Below are 21,842 nucleotides of genomic sequence, written 5' to 3'. Positions count from 1 at the left end.
GATGAGAATGAACCGAGTTTTTCAAACTGCTTTGCTTATGCTTATTGAAAACATTTTTCTGAATCTGCTTTATCATTATAATAAAGACAGAAACACTGAGCACAGCTAGAAAACGCTGACGTAAACTTGACTGAGACATTCTGGCTCCTGACGTGGCAGACGGCCGGCACGCTGACAGATCTCCGAATGCAAGAATCACGAGTCCCGTCCGATAAAATGCACATTTAAGAGTTCAAAGGAGAACGGAAATGAGACAAAACTTCACTAGAATGGTTATAATCAGAAAGACAACCCGCGTTGGTGAAGGTGTGGACGGACAGAAACCCTCAGGTGCCGCCGGGGGCGGGGGGGGGGGGGGATAAAATGGTACAGCCGCCGTGGAAATCAACCCGGCAGCTGCTCAAACGATTCAACAGTGACCACGTGACTCGGTTCCACTCCTGGGCACACACAAGGGAAAGGAAAACATATGTCCACACAACACGTGCACACAGGTGTTCACGGCAGCATTCACGAGAGCCAGAGGGCGGAAAGAATCCAAAAGTCCGTCAAGTGATGGCGGCCCATCCTAGGACACCGGGACGGGATGCAGAGCTGGGAATACACTAAGTACTGACACGGGCTACCTCATGGGCGGATCTCGAAAACGTGATTCTGAATGAAAGGTGCAAGAGGCCACACACTGTAGGACCCCACTTACACGAAACATCCAGAACAGGCGAATACACAGAGACCAAAAGTAGATTACTGGTTGTCCGGGGCTTGGGAGGGATGAGGAGGCTCGGTGACGGCTAGAGGAGACAGGTTTCCTTTCGAGGCGATGAAAATGTCCTAACACAGAGCGTGGTGGTGACTGCACAGATGCGAATACGTTAAAAAACAGTGAGCTGTACACTTCAAATGGGTGAACAGTATGGTATGTTCACTGTATCTTTTTTTTTTAACGCAATTGGCTTTTTTTTAATTTTTTTTCATGTTTTATTTATTTTTAAGACAGAGAGAGACAGAGTGTGAGAGGGGATGGGGCAGAGACAGAGGGAGACACAGAATACGAAGCAGGCTCCAGGCTCTGAGCTGTCAGCACAGAGCCCGACGTGGGGCTCAAACTCACGAACTGTGAGATCATGACCTGAGCCAAAGTTGGACACTTAATCGACTGAGCCACCCAGGCACCCCTCACTGTATCTCAATAAAGCTGTTATGAGAACCAAACCAACCAACCAAAAAACACAGAAAGTTAAAAAAATAAAAGAATGGGATAGATACACCAGACAAATAGGAACAAAAAAATCTGGGGTAACTGAGTATCAAATAAAACATTAAGGTCAAAAAAGTCACAAGGGTCAAAAAGAAACATTATATACTGGGTAAAGGAAGAGCAGATCATGAAAATGTAGACAGTATGTCCCGTTACATACCTAATAACATAGTTTTGAAAAATTTTTTTTTAATTTTTTTTTTTCATCGTTTATTTTTTATTTTTGGGACAGAGAGAGACAGAGCATGAACGGGGGAGGGGCAGAGAGAGAGGGAGACACAGAATCGGAAACAGGCTCCAGGCTCCGAGCCATCAGCCCAGAGCCTGACGCAGGGCTCGAACTCCCGGACCGCGAGATCGTGACCTGACTGAAGTCGGACGCTTAACCGACTGCGCCACCCAGGCGCCCCAGTTTTGAAAATTTTTAAGGAACTGACGGAACTGAGAAAATAGGCATAGTTCATATAGATAGCTTACAGATTAGCTCCAGGTGGATTAAAGTCCTAAAGGTAAAAGGTAAAATAATGAACCCAATGAAACACTGGAAAATATCTTTGTAACTGTCCATAGTTCAATAAAATACACACCCCGTCACAACGGCAAGATCTAATTATTAAAATCAAAGTTGTGTTCCAAGAGGGGCACCTGGGTGGCTCAGTCCGCTGAGCATCCAAACTTCAGCTGGGGTCATGGTCTCATGGTTCAAGAGTTCGAGCCCCACATCAGGCTCTCCACTGTCAGCGTGGAGCCTGCTTCAGATCCTCTGTTCCCCTCTCTCTCTCTCTGCCCCTCCTCCACGCGCATACTCACTCAAAAAAAATACATAAAAAGTGTTCCAAGAAGGACAACAGATAGGAGGAAGGCATATGCAATGTTTAAACCGCTTGAATTATGCAAGAATTCCTTCAATCAACAATAGCAAAAAGACATAAAACCCAACTTTTAAAAATGGACTAAACAGGGGTGCCTGGCTGGCTTAGTCAGTAAAGCATGGGACTCGATCTCAGGATCGTAAGTTCAAGCCCCGGAGCCTACATTAAAAAAGAAAAAAAATTTGGACCAAGTATATGAACTGGCTATTCACAAAAGGAAAATTCTGAATGGCTAACAGATCTAAGAAAATGTTCAAGAAACATGCAAACAGGGATGAGAGATCACGTTACACTCATCAGATTGGCAAAACATAAGACACCTAGACAATACTGAGGGTTGGCAAGGACACTGGGATGCAGGACTCCGCACGCACTCCTGGCGGCACTGACACACCAGGACCGCCGTTCTAGACATCAATGTTCTGCCGCTTTCTGTAGCCAAGCAGTTCCACTGCTGCCCATGTACCCAGGAAACTCTTACAACACCTGGAAGACATGTGTGACGATGTCTGCTGCAGTCCTATCTGCAGGGTCCAGAGATGAAAGCGACCCAAGCCATCACGTAGTGAACAGCTGAGTGCGCTAAATACGTTAAATCATACACGTCAACTCAGCAGGTGCCACAACGATGAACTATGTATAAACACGGATACAGACATGTAGACAAAGACATACAGCACAACACAGATAATTAAAAACATGGCAGTGAGTTTCAAAAAAGATCTAAAGTAGAATATCATTCTGGCATGTTAAAAACACCCATATACACAGAATAACACTACACGATCTTTCAAGGAAATACACACGGCCAGGCAAATATGCAACACATTAGGACACTGCCCGGGAGAGCAAGGGCATGATGGGGACCAGGTGAATGACAGGGAAGTAACGAAAAAAAAAAAAAGAAAACAGAATGGGGCTGGCATAGACCAGTGACAAGTGTATCTCAACCTAAGGAGTATGATTAAAACAAGCCTGCACATGAAGTTTATGAAGGGTTGTTTTCATCTAAATGAAATACAATGCGGTTTCTTTTTTTTTTTTTTTCAACGTTTATTTATTTTTGGGACAGAGAGAGACAGAGCATGAACGGGGGAGGGGCAGAGACAGAGGGAGACACAGAATCGGAAACAGGCTCCAGGCTCTGAGCCATCAGCCCAGAGCCCGACGCGGGGCTCGAACTCCCGGACCGCGAGATCGTGACCTGGCTGAAGTCGGACGCTTAACCGACTGCGCCACCCAGGCGCCCCGACAATGCAGTTTCAAACACACGCACGTGCTCACTTGAGCACAGTATCCCGAGAAGCCCCGGGGGGACATACCTGTGCAGTAAGACACGCCTTTGCAAGTAGCATTAATAGCCTCCTGGCACTTCTTCTGGGCAGTCTCGAACTGACAGTTTTTACAGCAAGGACTGTTCCTATCACTGCAGAGGGAGAGCAGACGGGACAGTCCAAGTCAAACATCAGCCCCGCGGCACACACTACCGTCAAGTCACAAGGTCCTGAAGATCGCAGGGAAGGCCTGTGGCTGGGTCACCCAGGCCTGCGTGCTGGGCCCCCCCAGGTGCTGGTCCACCCGCATGTACTGTCGGCCCTTCCTACTATGGCATCAGGAAGCAGTGCAGACAGTAAGTACAGACAGGCCCAAGGTGACTCATCCTTAAGACACCTTGGTGTCCTTGGTTTTCATTAACTTAGTGTCATAATTTCTTAAAAAAGGAAGACATGGCTCTGCAAGGCAACCGTGGTAAGGAAGCCAGGCAACCAGAGTCCTAGTTCCCATCAAAATTTACATCAAGGGCACCTGCATGGCTCATCTGGTTAAGCATCCGCCTTTGGTTCTGGTCATGACCTCACAGTTCGTGAGTTTAAGCCCCACATCGGGCTCACTGTGCTCTCATCACAGAGCCCCCTCTGAATCCTCTGTCTCCGCTCTCTCTGCCCCTCCACCACACATGCTCATTCTGTCTCAAAATAAACACTTTTTAAAAATCTTTAAAAAAAAAAAAAAAAAAGATTTTACAACATCAATATGTTCATAGTCAAATCCGCTATTCACCAAGTTTTCCCCTTGTACTGCTAAGCCAGGCACTGGTCATAAAAATGGAAACACAGGTACCTTCTAATTTGTAACCTGCCTCCTCCGTATTTAGCTTATGCCATTAAACGGTAATCTCAACATTATTTTATTGGAGAGAAACACAAGAATTAATTTCGATCTCAGGAGGACTGTCATTCTGTGTCTAATATTTTATCACTATGAAAGAATGTAGCCATGAAATCACCTCTCTCGTACATCTGTTTCCTTAGAAAAGACTCTCTGAGCTATGGGATGCGGAATCAAAGAGTACATAAGGTTATAGATTTTGTAACATAAAGTCAAACTGCTTTCCAGAAAGCATTTTTCTTTCTGTAAAGGACAAAAAGGACAAACACACGTGCAAGCGTGCGCACACACCCTTTCACGATTCCAAAGCCCCTGCGTTTTCCAACTGCTCTTCCCCCACAGCCACATGCGCTCACCTGCACTGCACACCCTCCTTGAGCATGCATTCGCTGCTGCAGCAGGTGTCGTTGTTCAGGTACATGATGCCAGGATCGCATTCCTCTCCTTCGTCCACCCTGGAGTTCCCACACACTTTGTTGCTTCGTTCTTGGAAACACTCCTGGGCCTTACTTTCAATGGTCTTATAGATGGACTGCTTACTGCAGTTTGAAAACATCTTGAAAGAAAGAAGGCCACAAAGGACCCAAAGTAACAATAAAAATGCATTCCCATGTAGTGTTTGTGTTTCTTCCCTAGAGACAAACTCTCAATGTAAAAGCCACAGTCAGAGCCACCTTGAAGGCATGTCAAGTTCCATCACTGTCTCCTCAAAATGCCAGTTATATGGAATCAAGTTACCTCCCTGAGTAGGGTGCTAAAAGCTGGTGTGGATTTGGGTAAAAGCCTAAAAATTCTTCACAGGCAGGCTGCACAGTGAGACCGTGCATCCCAGCCTGTCCCTGGAGAGGACCAACAGTCTGGTTCCACCAGATTCTACGCTGTCCTGTCCCCAGGCATGGCACCTGACACGGCCACAGTGCCAGTGAGAATTAGGAACACACCATCATCTTCCAGGACATAACGATTCGGGGATGCCGCGAATTTCTGATTTACCTCCTTCTCTTTCCCTGCCTATGTGTATGAATGACCCATGTTTAAAGTTTTTAGGGGCACCTGGGTGACTCGGTCGGGTAAGTGACCGACTTAGGCTCAGGTCATGATCTCTGGGTTCGTGAGTTCGAGCCCTGTGTGGGGCTCTCTGCTGTCAGCACAGAGCCTGCTTCAGATTCTTGGCCTCCCTCTCTCTCTGCCCCTCCCGTTTGCAGACTCTCTCTCAAACATATATTAAAAAAAAAAAAAAAAAGCTTTTAAATAGCTGAGCATAGTCAGAGGCATGAGATTACCTTACATGTGGTCTACTAAAAGATTAAATCCCAAATTGTAACCTAAACATTCACATGGATCCCCGTGATTTTAACAATTTCTTTGTGATTTCTACATGTGATTTCTACAGTTGACCAGTATCTCAAAGGAAGCCTCGACCCTAGTTCCCCCACCATTTTCGGTACAGAACCATGGAAATGGCCTTCTTATAAATTTGGGGATTTTTTTTTTACCAGGAGCTCTAAAATGGAGTCCATTTTCCAAACCATCTGAAATTAGCAAGAAAAGGAGCAAGAGACTTGAGGAAAATTTAGTGCAGTTTCTTGAGGGAAGGTCTCCACAGTTGCTGCCCTTTTGCTAAAATGGCTTCACTTTCTCCCTAGAGAAGACCATGCCCTTGAGGAGCAGAGAACACAGGACCCTCCAAAGGTAACTGTGACCACCGGATCAGATGACAAAAGGATTACTTTTATTTATCTCTTTATCTATTTATTTAACTTATAAATGTTTATTTATTTTTGAAAGAAAGCACGAGCAGGAGAAGGGCACAGAGAGAGGGAGAGACAGAGAATCCCAAGCAGGTTCCATACTGTCAGTGCAAAACCGGATGCGGAGTTTGAACTCACGAACCATGAGATCATGACCTGAGCTGAAATCAAGAGTTGGACGCAACCAACTGAGCCACCCCTGAGCCCTGAAAGATTACTTTTAAAAGATATTCAAGACCTTATCACCTTGAACAGAAATCCTAACTGGGCTTTTTTTTTTTTTTTTTGGATTTTTTTTAATGTTTATTTAGTTTTGACAGAGAGAGAGAGGGAGACACAGAATCCAAGGCTCCAGGCTCTGAGCCGTCGGCACAGAGCCCGACGCGGGGCTCGAACCCACGGACCGCGAGATCGTGACCTGAGCCGAGGTCGGACGCTCAACTGACTGAGCCACCCAGGCGCCCCTGGGCTTTTTTTTTAAAGGATTTTTTGGGGCGCCTGGGTGGCTCAGTCGGTCGGGCGTCCGACCTCGGCTCAGGTCACGATCTCGCGGTCCGTGGGTTCGAGCCCCGCGTCGGGCTCTGTGCCGACGGCTCGGGGCCTGGAGCCCGCTTCAGATTCTGTGTCTCCCTCTCTCTCTGCTCCTCCCCTGCTCATGCTCTCTCTCTGTCTCAAAAATAAAAACATAAAAAAAAAAAAAAATTAAAGGATTTTTTTTTATGGTAAAGATTTTTATTTTACAGTAAAAGTATTTGTTTTAAATAAAGATACTTAAGGGGTGTTATTGCTGCCTAGCCTCAGGCGGTTAGAATTTGCTGGGTTTATTCACGAGCACTGCAGATCCATGAACTCAACTTCAGAAGTTCACTTATGGGAGATGAGATCATAAGGAATCCGAATGGACACTGAAGCCATAAGAAGACCTCCTCACTAACTTCTCAGAGCCACACCTGAGCAGCAGGGCCCCTCGGCAGGGCTCAAGGGGAATGTGGCCGTTGCTCTGGTCTCCCCTTTGTGGCCTCCACGCTCCCTAAAGACCTCTGGCCTTCTCTTCGCATCCTTCCCACACTCTCTCCTCTTGTGCCAAAAATCCCTCAGGCCATCTGGCCACACAGAAGGCCTGCCACGCAAGTCACTAGGCCACACGTCACTTCTCAGCAGCTGGTCTGCGGGAGGTGCCAGGCCCTGTCTTTTGAGGTCGAGGAACCTGGAGCCTTTTTAATCTAGTTAAAAACATTTTTATTAAGGAATGGATTTAAAATGTAGATTAGAAGATACCTAATATATTTTTACAAGTTTGTTAGTTGGGTAAACCAAACTAATAGAAAATACGCTAAATATGACATTCTTGGGACAAAATAAATAAATGGATAAATTGTTCTTGATAGACTAACACCTCTTTGTTTGTCCTACACTTCTTTTTTTATTTTTTAACACTCGTTCATTTATGAGAGACAGAGACAGAGCGTGAGTAGCGGAGGGGCAGAGAGAGAGGGAGAGACAGAAAATGAAGCAGGCTCCAGGCTCTGAGCTATCAACATAGAGCCCGATGTGGGCTCGAACCCACTGACCGCAAGATCATGACCTGAGCTAAAGTTAGACGTTCAACCGACTGAGCCACCCAGGTGGCCCATCTTTTCTTATTTTGACTTTTTAAGTAAGCTCTACATCCAACAAGGACAGACCAACACTTCCTGAATTAAAAAACAAAAGGCCTGGCCAGGCACCGTTCTCATTAGGAAGTCCTTCCCGGGCCGCTTGAAGAGCTCGTGGGTAAAGTTCACTGAGGAGAACTTGTACAAAAAGAATCTGCAAATAAGTAAAGACAATTTCCCCCAAAACACCGACACCATCCTCGTAACAAAGAAGCAAATGACTACAGTCTAGAGCGCACTGTCCAATACTGTAGCCACGAGCCAAGTGTGGCTCCATAAATTTATTTTTCCTCACCACGTACTTCACACTTACAGAGATGTTCACTCATTGGGAATGCAAACTGGTGCAGCCACTCTGGAAAACAGTATGGAGGTTCTTCAAAAAATTAAAACTAGAACTACCCTATGACCCAGCAACTGCACTACTGGGTATTTATCCAAGGGATACAGGTGTGCTGTTTCGAAGGGACACATGCACCCCCATGTTTATAGCAGCACTCTCGACAATAGCCAAAGGATGGAAAGAGCCCAAATGTCCATCGATGCATGAATGGATAAAGAAAATGTGGTATATACATACAATGGAGTATTACTCGGCAATCAAAAAGAATGAAATCTTGCCATTTGCAACTATGGAGATGGAACAGCAGGGTATTATGCTAAGTGAAATGAGTCAGAGAAAGACAAAAATCATAAGGCTTGACTCATATGAGGACCTTAAGGCACAGAACAGATGAACATAAGGGAAGGGAAGCAAAAATAATATAAAAACAGGGAGGGGGACAAAAACATAAGAGACTCTCAAATATGGAGAACAGAGGATTACTGGAGGGGTTGTAGGAGGGGCGATGCGCTAAATGGGTAACGGGCATTAAGGAATCTACTCCTGAAATCATTGTTACACCATCTGCTGACTTGGATGTAAATTTAAAAAATAAATAAAAATTTAAAAAATAAGTTAAAAAAAGAAATGTTCACTCGTCACGGACAGAACAGTATTATCAACACCCACATGCCGCTCACCAGCTTCTACAACGACCAACTCACGCCTTCATGACTCCTCTGTACCCTCACCACTTCCCCTCTGCCCTCACACTGGTTTGTTGTTGTTGTTGTTGTTTTTTAATAGCTTTAGTAAGACGTATTTTACATTATCACAAAATTCACCCATCTCAAATGTACAAGTCAACGATTCCCAGTCACTTCATCAAGTGGCGTGGCCATCACCACATTGTGGACATTTTCTTGCCTCCAATAAGATCCCTTGTGTCCTTTTACAGTTAATTCCCATTCTTACCTCCAGCCCCAGGCAATCACTATTGAATTTAAATAAAATAGAACTTAAAATTCAGTTACTCAGTCTCTCCAGCTACATTTCAAGTGCTCAATGGCCACATCCGGCTAGTGGCTACTGTATTAACACAGAATATTGCCATCATCCCAGAACCTTCTACTGAACAGCCCTGAACTACAATGTACATATTCAGAAATGCAGAGACAACTCAGAAAAACGGAGGAAAACTCAACAGGGAATGTGATAAGTCGGAAGAGTAGGCAGAAATGAGGAGGGAAAAGTGCCTTGGGTGCGAGCTACCAGGCAGAGGAAAAATAAAACTTCAGGTGCAACGCAAAAGAAGAAGAGACTGTTTATACATAATAGCCAAGGAAAAAGAGGACAAAAGAACATGAGAAAGAAACTTTCAAAAAAGCAGGGCCGGGACCAGGGAAACACAAAAATAACCTGGTCCTCTAGCTCCATGCCAGGCTCTAAAGAGCCAAGTGCCGGCTCAAAAGAAGAGTCAGGAGAAACACTTCACCGTCTTTCCCGGGTAGAGCCAGCCAACTCTCACTCAGCAACAAAACCAGTATGTTTTCCTCATTATGCCTCATGCTGTTTGACACCAAGTAAAATGCAAGAATCAGACACCGATTAACACTTTCAATCCAAACTCTAAGTCAGCCACAGCCACTCTTACAGTCTCTCAAGAGGCTCACAGTACCCCATGCCAAGGACTGGTGTACTCTCAAAAATCCTAGGAGCCAACTGTTAATTTATTTACTCAACAAACTATTATATGCCAGGTACCCCTACTAGGTACTGGAGACAGAGCTGTGAACACGACAAGCACAGGCCCTTCCCGCGGGAGGCTTATACTCTGTCAAATTATGGATTGTGTTGAAGTTTATAAAAACATGCAGGGGCGCCTAGGTGGCTCAGTCAGTTAAGTGTTTGACTTCAGCTCAGGTCATGATCTCATAGTTTATGGGTTTGAGCTCCACGTCAGGCTCTGTGCTAACAGCTCAGAGCCTGGAGCCTGCTTCAAATTGGGTCTCCCTCTCTCTCTGCCCCTCCCCAACTAGAATTCTGTCTCTCTCTCTCTCAAAAATAAACACTAAAAAAATTTTTTTTTAAAAAACCCATGCCAGGGGCGCCTGGGTGGCTCAGTCAGTTGGGTGTCCAACTTCGGCTCAGGTCATGATCTCACAGTTTGTGAGTTTGAGCCCCGCATCAGGCTCTGAGCTGATAGTTTATAGCTCAGAGCCTGGAACCCGTTTTGGATTCTGTTGTCTCCCTCTCTCTCTGACCCTCCCTGCCTCACACTCTGTCTCTTTCTCTATTGAAAATAAACAAATATTAAACAACAACAACAACAAAAAACCATACCAACTGTTAAGTACTGTAGACTTAAAATGAATGACAACTTGTATAAGAAATGACAGGAAATTTTTAACTTGCACCAGACCTTGCCATTTAGACCTCCAATACAAGCCATTACTGTCACTGATTTTCCATATAGCCCAAATCAACATATGATTAGCTTTGATACCAGTCGAAATGATAGCTTTAACCAGATCTGATGGACCATGTTTCACTCTCAAACACACAACCAGGTTTGAGGGTACTTTGTAATTTGCAGCTCCATCCCTAGAACTGAATGCTTTACTGGGCTCTCATTATAATTAAATATAGCCTCTTTCTTTCCTAACCTTAAAAAGCTCCAAAAGATACACACCTTATTGTTCTCGTGATCTCCACTCACCGCTATGGGATACATAACATATTTTCCTCCCTGGTCCTCATTTGGGGCACATTCCGCTAGGCCATCCGGATCGTGTTCTGCTCCAAAATTGTGTCCCAATTCATGAGTTGTAACCAGGTCAGCTTCCTTAAGGATCGTGCAAAGAAAACATTATTTCCTGATATCCAACCATCAGCTGCATTGGCCAGCTAGGCCGTGATTTCTTAAATGGGGTCTTGATTAATGCGATCAACGACAGAGTATCAGTTGGACTGTGGGAGTTGGGAGTGTCTGGATTGAAGGGCCCAGCACAGTGGAATAAAATACCTACACCAACTATAACATCGTAGCCAAACTACCAGTGTATCAGATTAGTATTTCCTATCAATATCCATTCTCCCCTTCCTAATCCCACTCAGGTGGCAATACACTCAACTAAAATAAACCACCTTTCCATATGTCCTTGAGGGTAGGTCAGCCTCGTGACTGGTTCTGTCCAGTGGGATATAAACAGAAGCCAGTGGGTGGGACTTCCACAGAGAAGCTTTTAGAAAGGGACAGACTAGGCTTTGTCCTCCATTCTGCAACACAGAAGAGAACCACCTTGTGAGCAGGAGATGATAAGCAGGAGGACAGAGGCCTGTGCTCAGAGTGGCTGAGTGAAAACTGGAAACATCCGGGCTCCCTGAGGGCATCACCGAGCTGCTACAGCACCCACAGGATGCTATCCATGACCTTGTCGTTGACTGAGGCAAATACCCCTATTATTTAAGTCAATGTTTATTGGCTTTTCAGTTGTATGGATTTGCTGCAATGTGCCTTACCCATTCCTAATGGATCTATCTGGGCAAAAACAAGATCCTAAAATCTTCTAGAGGAAAAAACTGGTCACATACAAAGGATAAAAAATCGGAATGACTTCAGATTCTAATAGTAACACAAAACAGTAGAAGATAATGGAGCGATGCCTTCAAGCACTGAGAAAACTTAATTATCAATCAAGTTTAAGAGTAGGGTAAAGACATTTTCAGATATGTAAAAATCTCAATTTGCCTCTCATGTATGCTTTCTTAGGAAGCTCTGGAACATACGCTACACCAAAATGATGGTATAAATCAACAGAGGAAGAAGATGAGGTTCAGGAAATGACGGAGTACGGAGAGGTCTTCAAATGACAGCTACACAGCAGGACCAGGAGCCTAGGAGCCACAGGATGAAGAGTTCGGGGCAGGGCCAGGGGGAGGGGGGGTGTCTTTAGGAGAAACAATGGCCCTGGGTAGGGGGGGTCTCAAAAGAAATCTCACAGGTAATTTTATCTTTTCCTTTGTATTTTTTATTTTCACATTTCCCACCAAAACACATGTTATTTTTTTAGGTGGACACAAACTAACAAAAGCATGTATTACTTTTCTAAAAGATACCTACGTAAATATATAAAGTTGAGGTTCTACCACAATAAACTCCAAATCTATCCTTTTAAAAATAAGAGAACATACCTTTGTAAGGATGGTTTTACCATAATTTTTTGTGCTGGTCAAACCACTATTCAAATAGATATTCTTCTTTCCAATTGGACTATAGTAAGCTAGAGGACAAAGGAAACAGAGACAGATTGCTCATTTAACACAGAACTACAATACAATCTACTCAGTCTGCCATTCTCACACAGCCACACAACAAATGGAAACTTACCCTTTGGACAAACACCTCCGTGGCTGTTTGCTCTGGGAGAACCAACGTAAGCTAATCCAAGAGTTCCCATATCAAAATCTTGATAGGTGAAAAGGTGTGCGAGGCAGACTTTAGATGCTTCCTCGGCTATATCAAAGCTAAATTGCTTTAAGAAAAAAAAAAGCATTCTTAATTAGATTAACAATGACCTCAGACTAAAAGACGTTTCAGCCAGACACTGGGGAACGATAACACACGACTGACTGCACTTCTACTTCGGCCCACAAAACCGAGCACAATTACCTACACTTCTCACCCACCTGCACACGTTAAGGAACGGAGTGCTGTCTAGTCAGGGAGGAGGGTATGATAGGCAAGAGCTTGGCAGCTTGTTAGAACAGCTCAAAACTAAGAGGGCTAGTGTGCAGACACGCAGCCTGGCCCTGAAGACATTCCACTTCTGTCAGTCTCAGTGCTTGAATATTCCCTTCAGGGGATGTAGAACCTCATACCAAAACGGATCCCTCTGAAGTATTTCAAGGATTCTATTGGTTTTATAGGGTTTTTCCCCCTATTTATTTTTGGTAATCTCTACACCCAACATGTGGCTCAAACAACCCCAAGATTAAGAGTCGCATACTCTTGTGACTGCGCCAGCCAGGTGCCCAGGTTCTGCAGGTTTTTCTTTTTTTTTTTTTTTTCAACATTTATTTATTTTTGGGACAGAGAGAGACAGAGCATGAACGGGGGAGGGGCAGAGAGAGAGGGAGACACAGAATCGGAAACAGGCTCCAGGCTCTGAGCCATCAGCCCAGAGCCCGACGTGGGGCTCGAACTCACGGACCGCGAGATCGTGACCTGGCTGAAGTCGGACGCTTAACCGACTGCGCCACCCAGGCGCCCCCTTTCTTTTTTTTTTTTAAGTTTGCTTTGGTTTTTCAGCCTCCAGAACTATGAGAAATAAAATTCTGTTAAGCCCCCTGGTCTGTGGTGCTTTGTTACTAGCAGACCTAACACACTAACTCACTTGGTGAGCCTCTTTAGAAGTCAACGGTGCTAGGGGCGCCTGGGTGGCCCAGTCAGTTGGGCGTCCCACTTCAGCTCAGGTCACTATCTCACGGCTCACGGGTTCAAGCCCCGCATCGGGCTCTGTGCTAGCAGCTTGGAGCCTGGAGCCTGCTTCGGATTCTGTGTCTCCCTCTCTTCCTGCCCCTCCACCGCTCATACTTATCTCTCTTTCTCTCAAAAATAAACAAACATTAAAAAAAAGGGGGGGGGGGGGAACAGTGCTGTCTCAACCTCTGGGATGGCAGTGAAACACAGCAGATAAGGCATGTAGGGTACTATACGATGAAGCACTCTATCGATCTCAACTTGGATGAAGAATTGGGAATATCCTTTAATTCAAGCTTTGAAAACTTAATTTTTGCCTTGTGAGACTGATGAGCCATGCTATGCATGGCTTAACCCATGGAAACTATTAGATAAATAAGCATTGTTAGAAGCTGCTGAATTTGCAGTAATTTGTGAGAGCAACCATTGGACACCAATACACTTACTAACATATTAAAGATCACTATCACTTCATAGAAGGTCATTTTACCACAAAGCAATAGCATATACAAACCCAAGACACTGAAATCATGTGGCAAAAAGGATCAATCATACCCTGTCAAGAATCCAAATGGCAGAAAATGATTAGGCTACCTTTAGATTTATCACCAGAATAAAGACACAAAGATTTTTATTTTTTTCCAGTGTTTATTTTTTTGAGTGAGAGAGACAGAGAGCAAGCAGAGGAGGGGCAGAGAGAGAGAGAGAGAGACACAGAATCCAAAGCAGGCTCTAGGCTCTGACCTGTCAGCACAGAGCCTGATGTGGGGCTCAAACCCAGGAGCGGTGAGATCGTGACTTGAGCCAAAGTTGGCTGCTTAACTGACAGAGCCACCCAGGTGCCCCAAGATACAAAGATTTTTAAATCCTGTAGAAAACTTTCAGATCTCCAAGTTATATTTCTACTAATACACTGTCACACTGTTTGACATATCCTGGCCTAGGAGATCTACTGATGAGTTTCAAAGAAACGTGCACAAAACGGTGTGCAAAAAATGTACATATTGGGTATCCATCTACTTTCTAAAGTCCCAATACTTCACTAGGTTCTCAAAGATACTAAGTTTAAGAAGCACCACTCTCAAGCATTTTTCATTTTTACAACTTTTTGGCCCATTGTGCTGTCTGCCCGGCTGCAGGGGTGAGGTCACTGCTGGATTGGGCAGGGGGGAAGCTGCTCCTGATTTTCAATAACCTTTGTTGATGCGCCCCTTCATTAATGCAGACACACCTCATGTATTAGAAACCGGAAAGGATGCTCACAGGGTCCCACTAAGGATTCCACCACCTACCTCTAGCAACATCTTCACATCCCAAGCATCCTTTTCTTCATTTGGATAACTTTTTGCCATGTTATAGTGCCTTTCACCAGGTTTCACATCTTGTGGAGACTTGAGAATGCGAATCTATACTTAAAGAGACGATACACTTAGAACACTTCAGAAAAAAGTCAGAAGACTCTGAAATAATACTGCACTGTTTTAGCTATTCAAAATAAGATCACCTACCACTCTAGAAACAGTGTTTTAAACCCAAGTTCCATAAGATCCTTTAGCTCTAATATTCAATGTTTAAAAACAAACTGAGAAGCATATGGTATGGAAAATATGTAGGTCAGTGAATGATTTATCAATTTATAAATGTGCTTCTAAACTCTTACTTCCTTGGCATTGAGGAGGGCACCTGTTGGGATGAACACTGGGTATTGTATGGAAACCAATGTGACAATAAATTATATGTAAAAAAATATGCTTACTTCCTCTATATTTGGTCTGATAAAATGAGAACTTGGGTTCTATGAGCCTAAAATATTTATTCCAATATAATCAATGATTCAGAGACACAGAACAATTACATGTCTATCATTGCAGAGGAATAAAAGATTATAAAGGACAGGGGCTTTTCCTTGCACATACAGTAAAAATTCATGTTAATCCTGCTTTAATAAAAAAGGGAACAAAGGGTTTTCTCCAAAAGAAATGAAACGTTATCAACTGGTGAGTTTGTTTAGGAAAAAGAACTAAGCCATGCTCAGCTCAGCCGTTTCTGGCCTCTCTTCCGAATCCGCCTGCCTGGACAGAGTGTGTCTGATCTGCCACCAAGCAGTAAGCTCACAGGGGAGGACTCTGCCTCTGCGGCTTTGGTGGTAGGTGGTCAAGATCAATTCTGGGATGAAATAGAGGGAAGCCCAGTGCAACTGCCCAGCTAAAAACCACATCCTCCAACCCAAGTGTCATCGTTATCATAAAGCTGAGATTTTTATCTCCTATACTGCACCTATTTTTCCAAGTGGTTCCAAGTTCTTAAGGCAAAAAAGGAGTTTTATTTCTTGGTTCCCTAAAACTTGAACACAATGCAGCTGTTTTAAACAAGTGAGGCAGCTTTATATGTACCATAACGGAATAATCGCCAACATATTCGCAAAATGAAAAAGCAAGGTGCAAGAGTAGAGCAGACCACCATGTGTCAAATACACACATACACATACACATGCCACACATGCACAAAGTACTTCTAGAACGATACTTATGAAACTCGTGACATGGATGGCTCTGGGAAGGGGCTGGTTTGACAGTGGGCAGAGGCTGAAGAGACTTACTTTTCACTGGCTTTTGTACCATGTGTATACATTACCTATTCAGATAATAACTTAAAAGAAAATGCAAAACAGTAAAAGAGAATGGAAAAGGGAAAAATAATTCTCTTAGTTTTATACAAGTACTACAAACGTTTAACATTTATACAGTATAGTATGATGCATGATTTCTAAAGTTTTTTTTTTTTAAAGCTCTAAATTCTAGGCTATAGAACCTATAAGAATATAGTTAATTTAATACAAACAGCTTGGAAAAAATAAAGATAATTTACACATTAAAATGTCTGTCGAAAGCAATAGCTGATTTCAGAAATCTTTTTAATCAGTCTTACCAATTTAAAACAATTTTTACTGCAAGATAAGATGACATTGAGACATCATTGCTGGACATACTCCATTGACAGACTATAAAAAATCAGAAGATTCTGGGGAAAAGAGACCCACTGGTTCTATAGGCATAAATGCCTTACAAATGTACACAGTATTTTTGAATACATTTTCTAAGGATTCAACAGTATGTATCGGCATTCTGACTAAAGATGCAAAGCATCATCAAAAAAAAGTAAAACAATGAAGAGGATAAAAACAATAAATCCTGAGAAAGAAGAAATCACAGCAACGTAAAAAAGCATTCTGCCTACAACAAGCCTAAGAACAAAAAACTTCACAATCTATAAATAATTATTTCAAAACGCTGCACAATTTATTAGATAAAAATCACTGGCATTTGAAAATATTTAAGATCAGAATCTAAGATAAGCTTCTGGACTCTGAATACAAGTGACAAATACTTAGATGGCATCACTCAGCTGAGTAACAAAAGCCACATCCGTTGGTAAGTACCTGCTCGATCTGTATTCCGTAACCTTTAAAACCCGCGTTGTCCCATGAAGTGTTCCGATAGATGTCATCAACTCTGTCAATAAGCTCTATCTGTGTTTATAAAAGAAAGACATGCATATGTTTACTACGCTTTGCAATGTAATATAAATTTTGTTGGGATTACAAATGCCAGTTTAGAGAAAATGTCACTGTAAAAGTTTCCACCAATTATAAAACAAGCATTAAGATGTTATTCTTGGGGGGTGTGGGTGGCACAGTCAGTTGAGTGTCCAACTCTTGATTTGGGCTCAGGTCGTGATCTCACAGTTCACAAGTTTAAGCCCCATGTCGGGCTCTACACTGACACTGTGTAGTCTGCTGAGGACTCTCTCTCTCTTTCTCTCTCGCGCTCGTGTGTGAGCTCTCTCCCTCTCAAGAATAAACTTAGGAAAAAAAAAAAAAAGAAGTTATTCTTCATCACTGACAACACTAACAATGATTCCTAGCCGCAAACATACTGTTACCAGAACCAAGAAGTGGTACAGTTAGGGGTGTCTGGGTGGCTCAGTCCCTTCAGCAGCCAACTTTGGCTCAGGTCATGATCTTGCAACCATGAGTTTGAATCACACAGATTGTGTTTCTGTCTCTCTCTGCCCCTCCCCTGCTCATGCTCTGTCTCTTTCAAAAATAAATTTAAAAAAACATTAAAAAAAAAAAGAAATGGTACAGTTAATCTCAAATTTTAGGTTATCAATTACATATGGAACCAAAATATCAAGTAACAGACTTTTTTTAAAAACTGCCATTCCATTCAACCGTAATACTGAAAGTTCAAAGTCAATCAATGTACCTAAAATATTCCCTTCTAAGAAGTAGTCTCTTCACTCTAGTTTTTAGCAAGAACCTCAAATGTCTTTCTCGGAAAGGAGGAACCCAAATAGCCAAGTTATGGAAAGAGCCCAAATGTTCATCAACTGACAAACAGATAAAGAATATATGATATGTGTATGTATGTGTGTGTGTGTATATATATATATATATATATATATATACATATAATGGAATATTACTTGATCAAAAAGAATGAAATCTTATCATTTGCAACATAAGTCAGAGAAAGATTAATATATGATTTCACTCGTGGATTTTAAGACACAAAACAGATGAACATAGGGGAAGGGAAGGAAAATAAGATAAAAACAGGGAGGCAAACCATAAGAGATTCTGAAATATAGAAACAAACTGGGGGTTGCTGAAGGCGTGTTGTTGGGTTGGGGGATGGGCTAGATGGGTGATGGACATTAAGGAGGGCACTTGCTGGGATGAGCACTGGGTGTTGTATGTAAGTGATGAATCACTGAATTCTACTCCTGAAACCAATACTACATGGTATATTAACTTGGATTTAAATAAAATTTAAATTTCAAAAGAAAGAGAAAGAAAGAAAGAAAAAAAGGAGAAAAAGGAAAGGAAAGGAAAGGGGAAAGAAAAGAAAGAAGAAAAGAAAAGAAAAGAAAGAAAAAGAAAAGAAAAGAAAACAAAAGAAAACAAAAGAAAACAAAAGAAAACAAAAGAAAAGAAAAGAGGTGAGGAGCAGGGACAGATACTGCTCAATCTATCCCCGACCCTCCCTGGGCAAACCAGCACCAAGGACCAGGTAAAGAGATGGACAGAGGAGTGAGGCTCCACGTTCCTCCTTTCTTCTGTTCTCTGCTTTGGGAAGGGAGGCAGACAAAGAATACTGGGGGAGGAGGGTCAAGGATGATTCAAACTACGTAAGAACAAAATGCTCATTACCCATCTTTTCTTCAAGGAGACTATCCTATTGTTCAAAAACTGGCCAGATGAGGTTTGTTCCAGTAACGGTGAAGCACATTACAGATCTAAGAAACTGTTCTTTGCTTATAGTAAGTTAAAACTAAAAAATACAATTTCTAAGACTAGACCTCTCATTATATTCACATTGTGGTATAATGAACAAAAAAAGGAAATTAAGATCTTTTAATACAAAACCCGTATTGAGAAAGGAGCTTTTTCAAGAAAGAATCTCTTAATTCGGAACAAGAATTACAGTGACTTCACACACTACTCCTACTACCCTCATAATAAATTCTTTCACTTGACATTGGAAGGGAAGGGAAAGAAGGGTGAGGGAGGGTACAAATGAAACACAGAGAACGGAACAAGCAAGGCAATGAGAAAGGCAATGAGAAAGGCCTAGGCTCTTGGATCATGAATAGCTGTATTCTCTTTTATTCCCTCAACAACAACATTTTGTCAGTGCCCAGTTATCATGACGAATGAGATCATATCAACAAAAAATGTCAATGAAATAGGATTCCCTTGGCTTTTCAAATTGTAACAGTAAAGGCTTAAAAACCCATGTCAGTACTTCTGTAATCTTTCCTTTGAATCTTTACAGTTATGACCTTGTAAATCCCATCTATTCCACGTATTTATATTCCAACAATTAGCTATTTTATACAACATAAAACAAGCAGACCATCTGCTCTGAAATAAACATAGAGGCGAAGAACACACAGAGGTTCATACAAATACTTTTTTTTCCACTCTGGAGCATACATCCATACATGAGTCACCAACAGGATCACGGCCATTATAGCAGTGATGTTTTCAGAAAGTTCACTTGAACAGAAGGGAAGCCTATGTTATGAACTCTTCCTAAACCTAATTAATATGCATAAAAATTCTCATGTGCAGAAAATAGTAGTTCAAAGGTAAAATGGGGTTTCAAATATTTGAAACTAGAATCTCTACAGAGTAATGTTAAGAACTTCAGAGAGCTCCCAAATATTTTAGGAAATGACAGGGCATCTGAAACAAATCTTGTTTCATCACGTTTCACATCACAGCAGTCTTCTCTTGAATGGAATTCGCCTAACTGGATCTTTGTGTCCAGTGACCTGATCCAGTATCAGATACTCACCAAGTAATTTGTAGTTGTGCTCTCTTCCCCTCTGCCCATGTATTTGTAAAAGCGATGATCTGCTACCACCAACAATTTACACGTGTTCTTCATGGGATTAGGGTCAGCTCTTCTCTTCACCCGATGAACAAGCTCTAATATGAATTTGTATGCACTATTAAATCAAAATTCATCAAAACAAGGAGTTTTTTATAGTAACGCTTTAAATCTAGCATACTTTTGAAACAAACATTATTTGTGCTTAGTATCTTTAAAGATATTTTAAACAAAAAAACAATTTGGAGGAAGACAGAAAAATGAAAAGTCATATAAGGTTTTAAAATCATAGAATTCAGGGACGCCTGGGTGGCTCAGTTGGTTGGTTAAGTGCCGACTTCAGCTCAGGTCATGATCTCATGGTCCGTGAGTTCGAGCCCCGCATCGGGCTCTGTACTGACAGCTCGGAACCTGGAGCCTGCTTCATATCTGTGTCTCCCCACCCCCGCTCTGTGCTCCTCCCCTGCTCATGCATGAGTGTGCACGTGCACGCTCCCTCTCTATCAAAAATAAACACTGGGGCGCCTGGGTGGCGCAGTCGGTTAAGCGTCGGACTTCAGCCAGGTCACGATCTCGCGGTCCGGGAGTTCGAGCCCCGCGTCAGGCTCTGGGCTGATGGCTCAGAGCCTGGAGCCTGTTTCCGATTCTGTGTCTCCCTCTCTCTCTGCCCCTCCCCCGTTCATGCTCTGTCTCTCTCTGTCCCAAAAATAAATAAACGTTGAAGAAAAAAAAAAATTTAAAAAATAAACATTAAAAAAAAAATTTTTTTAACGTGGAATTCAAAACCAAGGAAAGTGCCTCCTTAATTTCTAAAATGAGGATACTTTAAAAAGTACTTCAAGTAAAATAAGCAACTAATTTACTTCTGGGCTATGAAACTGTCATTTTCTTCTAGAAGTCTACGAATTAACCAAAGTAATAATAAAACTATAAAGATAATCAGACATTAAAACGTTTATGGTAATAGATCATTTTCCTTATCAAATACAAATTGAGAATTTATGTATTTATATACTAAAATGTTAGTAATAAATTTTCTAAGTTTTCAAAAAATGAGGACAGTAGAGTATTTCTCCAAGATGGTTTTGTTTTAAAATGACTCTGAAGTGATCTGTCCCAAGGCTGATAAGCCTTCTTTCTGAAAAGTACAGACCACTCTTGGTACCAACTAATTTCTTATAAACTTATCTCAAGATTGTTCTCAATGGTACTATTTTCTCATTTTTAAATTCTCCAAATAAAAAAACTTTCCTTCCTCACCACACCCACTTAAACATTATATGTGATCAATCCTTCTTTAATATTTACAAAAAAAAATCCCCTCAGATTATTCAATTTCCCTTTTCTGCAGTCTTTTTCCAATCTTTATTGTTCCATTATTTTCTAGTGTTTTCAATTCTTACATTATAGGCAAAAGAATTAAATTTCTGAGCAAAACTCTATTTTCAAGTCAAATACTATAATAACTTGATAATATTTTTCCCCCAATTAATAATCACCCCTACTGAAGACAGACATCATGCTTGCTTCTCATTTGAAAAACTATTTGTTAAGTCTTACCGTCAGGTGGCTCTCTGTCTACTAGCCCTTTTGGAAGCAACTCTTCATTATCCGCCTTTATATAACCACACACTTTTGGAGACTGCAGACGTGAAATATTCTTGATATCTTCAGATTTATAAACTAACATTCTTTTGTCTTTAGTATCATTAATTAGTCTCCAAAGTGGCTAAAATAGAAAACATAAATTGAGATGCAAAATATAAGAATTCCTCACCACTAAATTCTTAACAACATTCTTTGTTTCTAGATGATGTTCATTTCCAGGTTAAGTAAACCGATTAGTCATTTTATCAAAAATAATCACCTCAATTTTTCTCAGAGTTTCTCTGCTGGTAAATAATACATGGATATTCACTCTTTGATTTTATG

The 21,842-nt window shown here is 42.0% G+C and overlaps 1 protein-coding gene across 3 annotated transcripts in view; it reads right to left on the bottom strand.

Annotated features, from left to right (window-relative positions):
* LOC115511142 (disintegrin and metalloproteinase domain-containing protein 17) overlaps positions 1–21,842 on the bottom strand; it is a 36,450-nt gene that overhangs the window by 9,164 nt on the left and 5,444 nt on the right. The window contains exons 3-11 of one of the 3 annotated variants that reach the window (XM_030311677.1): positions 21,471–21,639; positions 19,875–20,008; positions 16,949–17,038; positions 14,802–14,915; positions 12,418–12,562; positions 12,222–12,310; positions 10,720–10,872; positions 4,656–4,855; positions 3,453–3,556 (exon numbers count right to left, since the gene is read on the bottom strand). In XM_030311677.1, the coding sequence (XP_030167537.1) occupies positions 3,453–3,556; positions 4,656–4,855; positions 10,720–10,872; positions 12,222–12,310; positions 12,418–12,562; positions 14,802–14,915; positions 16,949–17,038; positions 19,875–20,008; positions 21,471–21,600 (1,159 nt within the window). In that variant the 5' untranslated portion in view covers positions 21,601–21,639. Of the gene's footprint in view, positions 1–3,452; positions 3,557–4,655; positions 4,856–10,719; positions 10,873–12,221; positions 12,311–12,417; positions 12,563–14,801; positions 14,921–16,948; positions 17,039–19,874; positions 20,029–21,470; positions 21,640–21,842 lie in introns of those variants that run through there. The other 2 variants (XM_030311676.1, XM_030311678.1) reach the window with 2 other exon arrangements.

This window comes from Lynx canadensis, chromosome A3, assembly GCF_007474595.2.
Source record: "Lynx canadensis isolate LIC74 chromosome A3, mLynCan4.pri.v2, whole genome shotgun sequence".
Lineage (NCBI taxonomy): Eukaryota > Metazoa > Chordata > Mammalia > Carnivora > Felidae > Lynx > Lynx canadensis.
Note: the sequence above shows the minus strand (reverse complement) of the source record. Positions and strands in the feature narration are given on the sequence as shown.